This window comes from Callospermophilus lateralis, chromosome 1 (genome assembly GCF_048772815.1).
Source record: "Callospermophilus lateralis isolate mCalLat2 chromosome 1, mCalLat2.hap1, whole genome shotgun sequence".
In the NCBI taxonomy this organism is placed as follows: Eukaryota; Metazoa; Chordata; class Mammalia; order Rodentia; family Sciuridae; genus Callospermophilus; species Callospermophilus lateralis.
The window spans coordinates 1534377-1548457 of record NC_135305.1 but is presented as its reverse complement, the minus strand read 5'-3'; the positions used below and the strand labels follow the sequence as shown (position 1 = coordinate 1548457).

The 14081-nt window shown below is 59.6% G+C and overlaps 1 protein-coding gene across 1 annotated transcript in view; it reads right to left on the bottom strand.

Annotated features, from left to right (window-relative positions):
• The window catches only part of Ptprn2 (protein tyrosine phosphatase receptor type N2), a 718290-nt gene that overhangs the window by 43562 nt on the left and 660647 nt on the right, over positions 1–14081 (bottom strand). The window contains exon 14 of the mRNA XM_076835049.2: positions 12242–12436. Coding sequence (XP_076691164.2) covers positions 12242–12436 — 195 coding nt within the window. The remainder of the gene's footprint in view (positions 1–12241; positions 12437–14081) is intronic.

The following is a 14081-nucleotide window of genomic DNA, read 5'->3' as shown; positions in this document are numbered from 1 at the left end:
GTCTCAGCCTGGGGAAGTCCTGCTTAAAACGGGAGTCACAGGCCACCAGCAGTGTTCAAAGTGCCATCTGGCTAACCCAAGGTCCCTGGTCCTCCTGCTCCTGAACATGCCAGCCACCACGGCCAGTGGGGTGGGCCCAAGGCGGTGGGCTGGGCCAGCTCACCCCTGCTGTGGCTCCAGGAAGGACCTTCAAAGGTAGAGCAGATGCACCACAGTGCCCAGGAGCCCACTGAGCATGTGCAAGGGTGGCCAGAGTTTGCTTGGGAAAAGCAAGCCTGGGGTCTGGAACTCAGCCTCCGGGTCTCTGTGCAAAGCCTGAGGAGGAGCAATAGGACCCAAGGAATCAGGAGGACCAATGAAGGACCACTCGTGGGGCCCGTTCCCTTCCCCTGCACCTAACAAGGGCTCCTGGGCTGGTTTCTTAGGAGGAATCACTCTGTGTGGGTCCCCTGGCTTTGCCCAGCCTAGGGTACTGTGCAGGGCAGAGCTGGACGAAACTGGCCAGCAAAAGCCTACGCAGCATGAGACCCGGCCTCACCCACCCGCAGTAGCCAGTGTCCCTTTCAGGTCCTTGCTCTGAACGGTGTCTTTCCCCAGCTGCAAGCCCAGGGGCCTCTGGAAGCCATTCCCCAGGTGGCTCAGGGCGAATGGCAACCAAGCTGGACAGAAGGCCCGTCTCACTGGAGCAGTGGAGAAGACCACTCTGCAGGACCTGAGACCTTCCAGGGAAGGTCCCCAGGAGGCCCGCTGCGCTGCAGAAGGTGCAGCCGTGAAGGAGCCGCCTGAAGAGCGGCGGGCGCCGAGTCCTCTGCCTGGTGTCGAGGACACCTCCAAGCAGTCAGCTTCGTGGAACCCGTCCTTTTCAAAACGGAAGAACTCAGTCCAGTCTGAGAACCCCTCTTCCTCAGACTACGCCAGGCCGCGGCACCCCCTCCCATTCCGGTTAGGAAGGGCCTCAGGAGGGCCTGCTCCGTGCTCTGCAAGTAGGAACTGAGGCCGGGCGCCTCACGAGGGCCTCTGAAGAGGGGCGTGGGGGAAGGCCTTCTGGAGAGCAGGGCGTCAGGGACAGCGAGGACTGGCGAAGCCGGACGCGCGGGGCTCCACTGGAGCGCATCTTTTACTGTGATTCTGCTTTTGGATTACACGTCTAGAGCGAGCCCAGAGTTGGGGGAGTCTCGCTGATGGAGGGCTCTGCAGGCGCTCCCCACAGTCGCGGGCAGCAGGCCCAGCCGGGGTCTTGGTTTTTTTGTTTTGCTCTTCTGCAGGGCTGGGAAGGGAACCCAGGGCCGGGCCAGCTGGCCAGGGCTCCGCCACCAGCCTCACCAGCCCCGGGGTCCTCGCCGGAGGGCACCGTGTGGTGTGAGCGGGGCCCAGAGCATGGGAAGGCGCACCTTGCAGCTGAGCTGGTGACCCTCGCCAACCTGGGATGAAATGAAGAGAAGGAAACCCCAGCGTGACAAGGACACTGGGCCCTGACGGTGGACGCGCACTCTGGCCCAGAGCAGTTCTAAGCACGGAGCCGCCTTGTTCTCAGCCCCTGCTCTGGGACGCGGGAGGCCTGCTGCAGGACCGGCCGGCCGTCTCTGCTGGGTCCTCTTGGTGTGCCAGGCCTGGGGTGTGTGGAGGGCCGCAGCGGTCCCCATGGGATGGTTAAACGGGAGCCATCAATGACAACTGTGACGCAGGTGACACGATCCTGTCGTCTTCCTTCCCATCATACACGTAGGTGACAGGAAATGCAGAGAGAGATGCTTTAAGGAGTGGCGGATGATGAGGGGGCGCAGGCCAGCTCGGGTCCTGCTGAGAGCCAGGCCCCACCCTGGGGGCCGCTCCCCACCCCAGTCTGACCCAGTGCCTCCCCCAGACTGTAGGTCCGGGGCCCAGCCACTGCTGAAGGAGTGCCCCGGGGCTGGTCTCCAGCTGCAGGAGAGTCCACAGACACCCGGACGGCCAGAGCCAGAGGACGACTTCAGAAAACAGCCATGGCAAGAGGGTTTGACCCCGGGGACCCAGGCTGCCAGGGGGTCCTGGGCGGGGGTGTGGGGCGTGGTTGAGTCCATCCTGGAAGATGGGCAGGCCAGAGAGCAGCAAGGGCCAGGGCCCCAGTGGGAGTGGGTTTGGAACCTTCCTGCTGCTGTTAGGAGGCAGAGCATTCGGACCTCGGAGGGCCCTTCAGCCTTCCTTCTATGCCCCCCTCGCTGCCCCGCCGGCTGCCCTGGTTCCCCGACCTCCGAGTCGGGTGTCCTGGACCTGAGCAGGTGGGCCTACCATGGGGCAGAGGTGAGGGAACCGGGGTGAACTGGAGGGCCAGAGCCCACCGAGCAGCTCAGGAGCCTTCCTTAGAACTTCTGGGTCACCTGGCAGCAGTGGGCTGCTTCTGCACAAACGGACACTTGCTCCAGCAAACGGTTCCAACATGGACGTCACTGTCTGCAGCCGGATGAGCCTCAGGGGCAGGGGCACCTCTGTGCCCCACCAGACATTTAGAGGGGTTTAGGAGGTTCTCGGAACCTGTGCTTCAGCCTCAGTGCTGTGCTGGCTCCCAGGCCCGCCCCGGGGGATGCATGGGGACCCGCCAGACCCCTTCTGGAGTGTCCGAGCTGCTCCACGCCCTGCTGTGGGAAGCAGACAGACCCTGTGGAGTGGCAGGAAATGGCCCTTTTCACGGTGGAGGCTTTCCTCAAGCCTCTCTCCCACTAAACCATTTTCTTCAAAATTATTTTCATAAGAAAGATTAACAATTTCAACATGAGCTGCTAATCCTCTTTCATTTAAAACTCTGCTGATAAAATTCTTTGCTTGTCATTCAAATAGTAATAATTATAGATTTGAAGCCTCCATCTCGGGCTTCATTGATGGTCAGTTGTATGGAAGTGTGGAGCGGAAGTCAGCTTGGGTCCACCTCCCAGTGCCGTCCGCTGGCTTCCCCGGCTACGGACCATGATTCCACAGTGATAAGGGGAATACGTTAATGATAGGAGCATCATTTATCCACAGCACCTGCCTTTACCAAATATCTTTTGTGAGTCTCTCCTGTAATTTTGGTGTACAGTTAAAAAATTACAATGTGATGATTTTAAATGCTAGTGAGTAGCAACTTCTATAAAACAAGTCTAAAAAAAAGTTTGATTCAACTTTATGATCTTTCTACTGATTTCTGCCTTTTAAAAATTTAAAGTATCTATCCATGGAATCTTGAACTCCCAAAACAGCTATTTATCAAAAAAATAACTTCTATTGAGTTAACTTATTTCTATCAACAATACAATTATCTTAATAAATAGCAAACACTGGACGGTTAGAAGAAGCCACGTGGAAGACAGAGACAAATCTGTCATTCTAAACAGATTAAAGTCTCCTGATTATTTTCTCATCCTTTAAAATAATTAAATCCACTCACTCCATCTGGATAATCAAAGTTTGACCACAGTCAGTTAACAGAGAAGCCCACCAGCCCTTCATGAGGAGAGAGAACCTCACCTCCGGCTTCGACAGGAACAGAGGCGGGAGGGCCCTGGCCGGAGCGGATTTCCGCTCACTCCTTTAACTTACTGGACAATAGAGAAGGGTCTACCTGCAAATATTTGTTTTCCAACAGACTTTTATTAACATAAGTCATTATATAGTCTTTATTGAATGAGAAAATAAGAAATTTGATTTCAACCTCGACCTTGCCCCTTTGACTGACATAGGAAAAGCACTTTAAGCTCTGATTTATTTAAAAATTCCAATAACATACGAAACTCATTTTCTCAACTCTGGATTCCACAGAGTTAACAGGAAAGGCAGGGGTAATTGGATATTTTTAAAAAGCCATTCATGAGGATGCGATTTTAAGACAACAAAGCCCTGGGGAGACCTGCTACCCCGATGACAACTCTAAGAGAGACAGACCTCACCCGGCAGGGCGGGGACAGACCTCGGGCCACATCCACACTGCGGGCGTCCCAAGACGCTGGCCGCCTCAGTGCCTGGACGCCTCTCCCTGAGTGGCCCTGGGCACAGAGCACTCATCTGTTTACATAGCTGCCCACCCACGTCCCCCAACCTGACGGTCACCTACGGGATGCAAATGGTCAGTCCAAATTGCAACCCTAGAAGCAGATTCTCTCTTAAGACTCAGCACCTTCGTGGGACACAGCCAGCATAAGAAGGCCCAGAGGACACAGCTTCCCTCCACGGATGACGACCGCGGTTACGCCGGGGACCTTGGGGAGGAGGAGAGAGGAGGGTGGTTGCCTAGCAACCCAGTGGCAAGGCTTTTCTTAGCAGCAGCCTTTTTGACATGCTGCACCACGATGTGCTCGTGACGATTTTCTGATGAAGTTTCTAGGGGTAATAAAGAATTCCAGCAAGAGCAGGCGGGTGGCCCGGTACGGTGACACAGACGTGACTTCCTCCCGCAGCAGAGGGGAGACACTGGGTTCCACAACAGGTTATTAGAAAATATCTGCAGGAATTCTAAAAGCGCGTGCTAAGAGGAAAAGGCTTGATTCAGTCTTCCTAAGACTGTACCCTCACAAGGAACAGCAAACCCAAGGGATGCACCCGCGCCATGACCCAAGCTCCCAGGGAGGCCCAGGACCGCCCCTCCCCAGCCAGACCTGCTGGGGGTTGCTGCCCTCTCCGTCTCCCAGGCCCTCCGAGAAAGGGAAATGGCTGGACTGAGGGTGAGGGGAAAGCCAAGGGCAGGGCCACTGCTCACTCAGCTGCTCGAAGCGAGGAGCGTGAAGGAGAGCAAAGGACGCTGAGTGTTGGGCAGTACTCTCACAACTGAGGGTGAGACGCGAGCGGTGAGACCACCCGTGAGTTCCCTCTCTCCCAGCTCAAGGCCAGGCACACTGTGGCCTGTGGCAGCTGCAGGCGCAGGGCAGGCTCCAGGCCGGCGGTGGAGAGCACCTGCATTTGAATCCTCCTGCTCTGCGGTTCCAGCTCACCCTCCCCATAGCGCTTCCTCATCACCTCTGGGCAGGCCATGGGGATCTCCCCACCGCCACCGGCCTCTCTCCTGTCCACACCTGTCTGCACCTGCCTGGATCCAGAGAGGCGAGTCTGAGAACCAGGCTGCTGCCCCGCCCGCTCTGGCCACAGACCGCCACGGCACAAAGTCTCCACTGTGCAGAACACAGGTGGTTCTTGGCGGTGACTGTCAGGGTGACGTGGAGTCAGACCACAGTGCAGGGCTGCTCTGCTTTTCCTGTCCCATGGGCACTGGGTATTTGCAGTGTTATCTTCTACAAGACACCTAGAGAGGCTGGGCTGAGGCTCACTTGCCTTTCACAGAGCGGAGGGAAATCCCAGGAGTCACAAGGCAGAGGAAGTGACACCCCAAGTGGACATGTGGCCTTGTCCTTGAGCTGCTGTGGGACCAGGCACCTCCCTGCACCTACAACCAGGGTCCCGGGGGGCCAGAGGGGAGCCCTGCTCTGCAGAAGGCAGGGATTGCACCAGAGACCCCCCCACACACCATGCACACCTAAGTCAGGACCCTCTGCCATTGTCTCCACAGGGGCTCACTCTGGGGAGGTATTTGAACCATGACCTCGTCTAGAATCGAGCTCGAGTGAACAACACAGGTGTGATCTGGGGCCCCAAAGGCGAGGAACTACAGGAAAGATGGCCCTGGATCAAGGATGGCCCACAGTATATGACCAAAGGACTCTCAGAACCTCTTGAAGTCAAATCCCCTTAGCATAGGGCCCCACTAGTCTAGTGATTAAGCCCCACTGACCAGGAGTTTGGTCTGAATATAATCAGATGGCTCCCAGACAGCAAACCACCACGAGCAAATCTACAAACATATGACAGCAGGATTAGCCAAATATGATACATTTGAAATGATTGATGGATTAAGAGGAAACCACCACCACCAACAACAACAAAAAGAAATAAAAAGAAAAACTCAGAAGGTAAGTTTGAAAAAGAACAAAATAGAAAAAGTGTGATTGAAAAGTATTCTCCTTGAAATTATAAATATAATAGGTGGATTATATAGTAGATGAGACACTGCTGAAGAGAGACATGCATAGTGGAAGGCAGATCTGAAGAAAATTCTTTGGAATTCAGGACAAAGAAAAAATATTTAAAAAATTGAGAGACTTGAGAATAAGAATTCCTAACAGATTTCTGTTAGAGGAGAAAAATGAAAGAGAAACAAATTTAAATTGTTAATGGTTTATGAGTGTCTAGAATTGATAGATGACAGGAATCCTCTGGTTCTAGGATCCTGGTAAATCTGGAGTGAAAATAAAAATAAAACTTGGCCATTCCAAGAGAGAGCATGAGGAAATTTCAAAATGACAAAGGCATGGAAATTAGAAAGAAAGAAAGAAGAAATGAGTCACAAGACCAGCCCTCAGATACAGCTCAGGATCTCCTTGGCAGCAGGGTGTCAGAGGAAGTGAACAGGCTCTCTGAAGCCACGAGACAACAGTACCTCGGGTCTGATCCCTGGCTGGTCCTCGGAGGGTGGAAATCAAAGACCCTCAGGGACTGGAGCACCTTCCCACTAAAACACTGAAAGATGTACTTTAGGAAAGAGACAACTTGACCCAAAGGAGAACTAAGAAGAGAGAAGGTAAGGGAATCGTTCTGGTAAAGTGAGGGTCGACCTGAGCACATGCTGGCTCTGAATAGTAAAGGTGGTCTACAGTGAAAGGCAAAGGGGACCTAAATGTCACACAGACCCACATGCTGATGTGCAGGGCTGCGCCTGGGCCGCAGCGGATTTCTGGTCCTTGCACATGGGTCTGTCCATACGGTTGCCCTGTGGCTCACATGGAGTAAGGGTCACCCTGCGTCTTCCACCTGTCCCAAAGTGGCTGCTGCTCACTAACGAAGACCTTGCATCACACACTCACCTGGCCCACAAGCCCAGGTCAGGACTCCCAACCCTCGTGAAGGACAGTCTTCCAGGAAAGAGCACCAACAGGTGTTTGGCCAGGACTAGTGCTCCCTGGCTATTCACCCCTTCCACCCCAATGGACATGAGCTTCTTATGGGCAGGGCAGCAGCATCTCCATCCAGGACACTGTCACCGACCACGTCCAGGGCCGTGAGGTACCAGGTGCATGTTGTGCTCTGAGCCATCGGAGGGACCGTGTGAGTCCGTGGGTCTTCACAGCTGTGTTCTGCAAGTCAGGCACAGAGCCCCAGATGGTCCCACCTGCAGAGAGCTGCTGGCCAACTCCTCAGAGCACCAGCTGCACCCTGGCAGAGGTCAGAGTCACCAGGTCTGCTGGCCGGACTGGCCCCCAGGGAGCCTGGGCGCTAACTGGCCGTCGCAGGCCCAGCCTCAGAAGATGCCTGGAGGGTGAGTGCCTCCAGACCCTGCCCTGGTGCCAGCACTAGCAGCTCCCCAGACGCTCAGCACGAGCAGCAACCAGCAGACAGAGCGCCGGTGACTCAATTCAGCAAATGTCATCGGATGCTGGAGGCTACTTACTCGATGTCACCCCTTCCACCCGCGACAGGAATGTCTGCCAAGCAGGACGTGGCCATCAGACAGGATTCAGAGGAGAGGGGCTGCAGCCCGCTGCTGCAGGTGGGGCTCGGCCATCACCCACTCTCTCTAGGGCGAAGGCCCGGCAGAGCCAGCTTCTAGATGCAGAGCCGAGGAACCACCCTCACCCCACGGCTCCAGCACGTGTCCCCGGCAGCTGGGCCTGGTTAGATTTGGGTCTCTTGACGACAGACAATCCCACCCGCAAGGGGCTCAGTGTCCCCAGCCCTCTGGGGGCTGTGGAGCAGACCACCCACTGTGCTGCCAGGAATGACCACTCTGGCCGACGCCACATGCCTCGGTGAGCCAGACTCAGGTGGAGTTCAGCCTGCGTGTGTGTACGCGGCTGGTGCCGTGTGGGGGGCGTCTGAACTGCCTGCTGTTTCCACAACAGGAAACTATAAAGAAGCTGACGCATACGGACAACAGAACAGCGCGCTGCAGGGAACAGGGCTGAGCCCCACACCCACACAGAGCCTCCCACGTGCCGCCTCCTGGGCAGGTGCGTGGCTTCCCTGAAACCAGCATCCACTCCACAGCCCGGGCCACCCTGTGGCTCACATGGAGTAGGGGTCAACCTGCCGTCCTCCACCTGTCCCTGACCTGGGCGAGGCCTAGGTGGGAGGTGCTCCTGCAGCCCGCCTCCCACAAGCCCAGAGCCGTGCCAACGCTCCTGCACAGCACGGGCAGCACTGACACAGTCCCTGGGCCTGCTCCGCCGGCTTGGCAAACATGAGGGTGTGAAGAAACCGCCAGTCGGGGCACACGACGCTGCCTTCAGAAGGGGCCTTGCGGCTGGAAGTCCTGCTCGCAGAGCCTGGAGGGCGTCCTGCTTCAGGCAGAGGGTCGTCCAGCGCCCTCCCCCACACAGCGCCCAGAGTGCTGCAGCCCCGCCCTGTCAGAGGCCATCTCCAGCTCCTGGTGGGCCCTGGGGCCAGGACCATCCCCCAGGCCACAGAGGCCCTGGCCTCAGAGCCAGCGATTCTCCAGCCTGGACGTTCCCCACCTGCCTCAGTCACCAACTGGCTCTCCTCCTCTGGGCATCTAAGGCGGCCTCAGGACGCTGTCCAGTCGGGACAGAAAGGAAGCCCTTCTGCAGAGGGAGTTCTCAGTGGCCCCCGGTGCCTTCCTGTGCCTGTGATGCCCCGAGAGCAGACAGCAGGAGTCTCAGGAACACGCGGTGCTCCTTTTACAGACAGAAGCACCCAGGAAGCGCCTCCCAGGGGCTTTGCCTGCAGGGGGACGGGGGCGGGGCAGAAGCCGCCTGCTGAAGGGTGCCTGCTGGTCACGCAGTCGCTGCGTCTTGCTACAGGTGGAACGGCTGCGGACAGCGGGTCTGAGGGGCTGAGGCGGTGTCAGCGGAGGGTCCTCGGGCGCACAGGAAGCCAAGACCAGGAACGGGGGGCGAGGTCCTGGGAGAGCTGGCAGCTGCCACCCTGCAGCCCAGGCTGCAGCCATCCTGGTGGGGGGCTCGGGCTGCCTCGGGCTGGGGTCCTCTGTGGGGAGTAGGGGTGTGGGGGAGGGGATGGGGTGGTCTTCTCAATGTGGGGCCGTGGCCACTGGTGCCGTCCGGCCTCGGACTCCTTCACCTCTGAGCGTGCGGTCCACCCTGCATCTGAGGAGTGGCCTGAGTGCGTCCCAGGCTGGGTTCCGGGGACGAGACGGGGAGTGCTGCTCCGGGGACAGGAACCCGCCCCTGCCCCGCCCCTTGGCACAGTGGCCAGGACTGCACCCTTCAAGACAGAGATCAAGAGATTCTTCCACCCACACGGAGGCGGCAGGACCCTGAGGGAGGCGTGGCCTGCACAGAAGTGCAGGGCCATCTGGGACAGCCGTGAGGCTGTGTCCACCACGTCACTGGCTTCTCAGCGACGGAACCCACGGAACCCAGCAGCAGCTCCTGAGGAGAGGGGCAGGTTCCCGATGGACGTCCTCTCCCAGCCCAGTCACTCCACGGGTTCTTATGAGTTGGTGCCGGGCCCCTGACCCAGCAGGGTTGTTCCCTGTGGGGAGGCCTCGATGAAAGGCAGCAATGGCCCTCCGAGGTCACAAAGCGTTTGGCCTCCTCCAGCGACTCCTGTAGCCAAGGGCTGGCCTCTACAGAGGCTCCTCCCCCGGTGGGCCTCCCTGCCCTGCCCACCCTGCTCTGCCCTAGGGGGGTGTCTCGAGCAGAAACCTGCCTGGGCTCCGACGGGCACCTCAGTGCGTAACGCAGCAAGGCAGGTGCCGTGCCCTCCCCACAGGGCCCCCAGGGCCAGCTGCCCATCACCTCAGGGCGAGTGTGGCCAGCAATGGTGCAGCATAAGCATTCCCCACTGCCGTGGACGCCTCCCCCTGGCACCATGGGTGCCCCTTGCTCCCACCCTGGCACTCAGATGCCAACAGCTTTCCCTCTGTGCTCCCGCGAGCGGGTGTTGGAACACCATGCTCTGCAGGACACGCTGCTGACTATCTGGAACGGTGGTCCTGGGGTCGCCTGGACGTCACGTCTGCACTCTGTGGCTCCGTGCGTCACCAGGTCAGTGGTCTGATAAGGACAGGCAGGTCCCAACGAGGCCAGGGAGACCGTCACCACAGGATCATCTTCCTTGCAGCGTTAATAGTGGGAAAGTCAGCTCTTCCAGCACCTTCCGAGGTACCGACACGCAGACGTCCTGCAGCCGGGGCCGAGCACGGCGTTCACGAGGACCTCTGCCGCCCAGTCCAGTCTTCTCATGCTGTGCTCCCCTGGCCTCCCCCGAGGGGCCTCGCTGACCCCAGGGTGAGCCGCTCCACGTGCTGAGCAGGCCTCACACCTCATGAAGGAAACGCCAAGGTGAGCCCCTGTGTTCAGGTCAGAGAGAGAGCAGGACTCCAGAGTGACGAGAAGACGGGTCCCCGCACGGCCATGCTGGACCTCCTCCTCTCTCCACGCACCAGCTCCTGCTTGCAGCTGTCTGAATTCTCTCTCTCTCTCTCTCTCTCTCTCTCTCTCTCTCTCTCTCTCTCTCTTTTTGATATGAGGGATTGATCCTGGGGTGCTTGATCACTAAGTCACATCCCCAGACCTTATAAAAGCTTTTTATTTTGAGACAGGGTCCTGCTAAGTCCTTTAGGGCCTAACTTGCTGAGGCTGGCCTTCAACTCGTGATCCTCCTGCCTTGGCCTCCTGAGCCATGGGCATCCAGCCAGCCTTCGCTAGCCGCCCAGCTAGCCGTCCCACTCCTGGAGCCTGGAATGTGCTCGGTCACAGTGTTCTTTGCACACAGCACTGTCGGGAGTCTGGTGGCGTTCACTGGCTGCTTGAAGGGACCCTGTTGGACCTAGCGAGCATCTGGCCGGTCGAGGGGTCTGTTCGGGGACCTGGGTGCTCTGTGAAATTGCACTCGAGCTGCACTCTGGCGCGATGCTGCAGCCCAGGCCAGCTTCCCAGAGGGGCACCGCGTGTCCCTGTGCCACGTGGACTCTGCGTGACACTGGGAGCTCCAGCAGCCCTGCTGAGTCGCCCCGCACTGAGCCTGGCTGCAGGTCGGAACCTCTGGTCTCAGCTGAAGGGGACACACATCAAAGTCCCTGAGAGGCCAGGTTAGGGTGACCTGCAGGCCACTCATGAAGAGCAGCTTCTCTGTCCACCGGCTGCCTGGGTGCACAGCAGGAGTGAAGTTTGTAAGTGAGCCATGAACAGCTGGCCCCACCTGGACACATTGATCCTGTCCCTGCTACATCAGAGGGACAGCCTTTGAGGCATCCCCTAGTCCAGCACTTGATGGGGGAGACCTGGACCCTGTCCTGTGCTACAACCTGGGAGGCCGGCTGCCGCCGCCTGGGTCTCCCCACCCACCCCGTCCCACAGGGTAGACCTGAACCCCCGCTGCCTTGACCAGTGGTCTTGGTGAGCAGCAGCCTCTGGCTCCGTCTCTGGCTCAAGCGCCAGGCCTTGTGGCCCTCTGCGGCCCAACTCCACTGGTGCATGCCACTGTCAGGGGGTCAGGTAAGGAGGGCTTCCCAAGTACAAGGTGATAGTGCGCAGGGCCCGCCTGAGTCCAGGGAGCTGGCTGCGCACAGGACACGTTTCTGCCCACATTGCAGCCGCTGCTCAGTCGAGGCAGGCAGTGTGGACAGTACCATGGCTGGCCTGGTGTCTCCGCCTCCCTGCCTGGGCCAGGGACACCGCAGGAAGCACCAAGCGACCAACACGGCTCCCATAAGACCCGGCACTCCTTAAGCACCAAGTGGCAACCCGCAGCCATGGGTGTGGTCCCTCCCTGGGGACCAGGATGCGGACGGTGCCTCCCTGCTGAAGGCACTGTGGTCTGCTGCTGCGCCACCCACAGACAGCTCTGCCGGGCTGCACCCCAACCAATCGCCTCCAGGGGACGTCTATCTGCTGAGATGCCCTCAGTGGGCTGGGGACCCGGGAGGAGGGGTAATTGCCACTGGCTCTTCAGAAAGCAAAAGAGTGGCGTGTACACAGTAGGCGCTAATAGATGTGTGGCTCCTCAGCTGAAAACAGGTCCGTCTACGCACGACCTTGCACGTGGCGAGGCATGTGGGATGGCACCTCTGGGCAGCAGCACGCTCCCTTGTGGGCCAAGGGGCCCGGGGCAGTGCGCAGGGGCTTCTGGGAGGCGTGGTGCCCACCCCGTCCTGGTGCAAGAAGCACACTGACAGCCGGGCCCCCAGGGAGGCTCTGGGGCTCCTCTGTCCCTCTTCGACAGAGGGTCAGTGCTGCCGTGTCCCCCCCAGAGGGTGTGGCCTTACCAGGATCATGTGGCCCGTGGAGATGTCCATGTCGGGCTGGACGGGCTCTTCTGACCAGGACGAGGTGCTGCTCCGGGCAGAAGGGCTGGGCATTGGCCCGTCGCTGAACTGGGACGAGACGCTGTTGATGCGGGAAGTGTGTGGGCCCTCGGGGCGGTCAGGGGGCCGGGGGGCCATGCGCTGGCGGCACAGCTCCTGGAAGACAGAGGCAGAGTCAGGGCGTCCAGCCTCGGGGAAGGCCACAGGCTAGGAACTCAGGCAGCAAGAGAGCCAAGGGTGCTCCCATGAGACCACCCCGCTGGTCACTGGGACCCCCCTGCATGGGCGCCTAACTCAGTCGCCCTGGACATCCTGCCCCACACAGGGAGCAGGCCGGTGGGAGACCAAGGACACTCACCCCGCAGTCTCGGGAAGGGCTGGCCACCTACTCTGTGACAGGTGCCCGGGGCCGGGGGTCTCTCCCCTCTCATGAGTGCGTGGCAGGGCTTCGCGGGTGCCCTGACCCAGGCCACAGGGCTGGAGCGCGAACCTCACTCCAATGCTTCTTTCTCCTCCCCAAACAACTGCCACACTGCATGTGGGTTGGGGACCATGGCAACCCTGCTCCCTGGCTGACAGTGACCGCCAGATCTGCCCTGGGGTCTCCGTCCCTCCGGGGGACAGGGTGTCATTCTGGGACACTGTGACGGCGCCCACATGGGTTCCGTCCCTCTGCCCAGCGAGAATGGCCAGAGGAAGTGGGTGAGGGACCTTGGCCATGGATGGGCTGGAAACGCTCCAGGGACGAGCGGCTTCAGAGCAGCCAGGCTGTCCCTGTGCACTGTCCACTTCATTCCCATGGCCCTGCCAGCTGGGGCATGGCTCACCAGGGCGAGGCTCCCAGGGTCTCACTCTCCTGCTTGCCCTGGGCTGCCATTTTCCTTGGCTTTAGAGAGCCCGGGGAACCTGCTGGCCCCTGTGGAGAGCATGCCCTGCCTGCTGGGCCGTCTGAGGGTGGACAGCTGGAGTCCTGGGCGCTCTTCCCAGGTGAGGCACAGCTTGGCCCAGTGGCCTTGAGAAGGGGCCCCTTATGGGGCTGGTGTCCCACACCTCGCCCTGGTGACGGCGAGGACCAGCCTGGCACTGGAGGAGGCAGGGAAGGTGAGCCCCAGAGGTGCCTGCATGTGCAGGACACAGCAGCAGGGCCACTCCACGGCCTCTACCCCACGGACAAGTCCCTGTCAGCTCCCCATGGAGTGTGTCTAAGGAAACAAAACAGGGTCAAGAGTCCTCAGAATCTCAGAAAGAAGGAAAGCAGACTAGCAGAGCCCCCCCCACCCGCCGTGCCGGGGGGGGGGGGGGGGGGGTGCCCAGCTGGCCCCTGGGGCAGTGACCAGCCTATGGGCGCTGCTTGGCCTGGCCTAGGGCACACCGGGGTGCTCCACAGGAGAGTCCACCTGGTCAGCACCTGCGCAGCCACAGCCCAGGCAGGCGCCATAGTCCCGGGTGGGAGACGGGCGGGGCTGCGAGGCGGGGGCCTGTGGCCGTCACCCAGCACAGCCTCTGCTGTGCACACCAGGAGCACCCCGTAGCCTGGGCGCCAGTCCTTCCCTCCACCCCGGAGAAGGGACTGCAGTGACCCAGGGCCCGGGTGTGGGCTGGGGTCCTCGCTCTGCCCAGTCTTTCGACCTGGTGTCCTCAGCTTTCCCTTTAGAAGTGGAGACACAGGGCTGCTGCGGAGGCAGAAAGCTCCGTGTGAAAGGCTCCGTGCTGCCTGCTGCCGGGAAGCCGCGGCCCCAGCCACAGCACCAGAGCATCAGGGCAACAGCGTCACGACGCTCTCCAGCCAACGCTCTTCAGC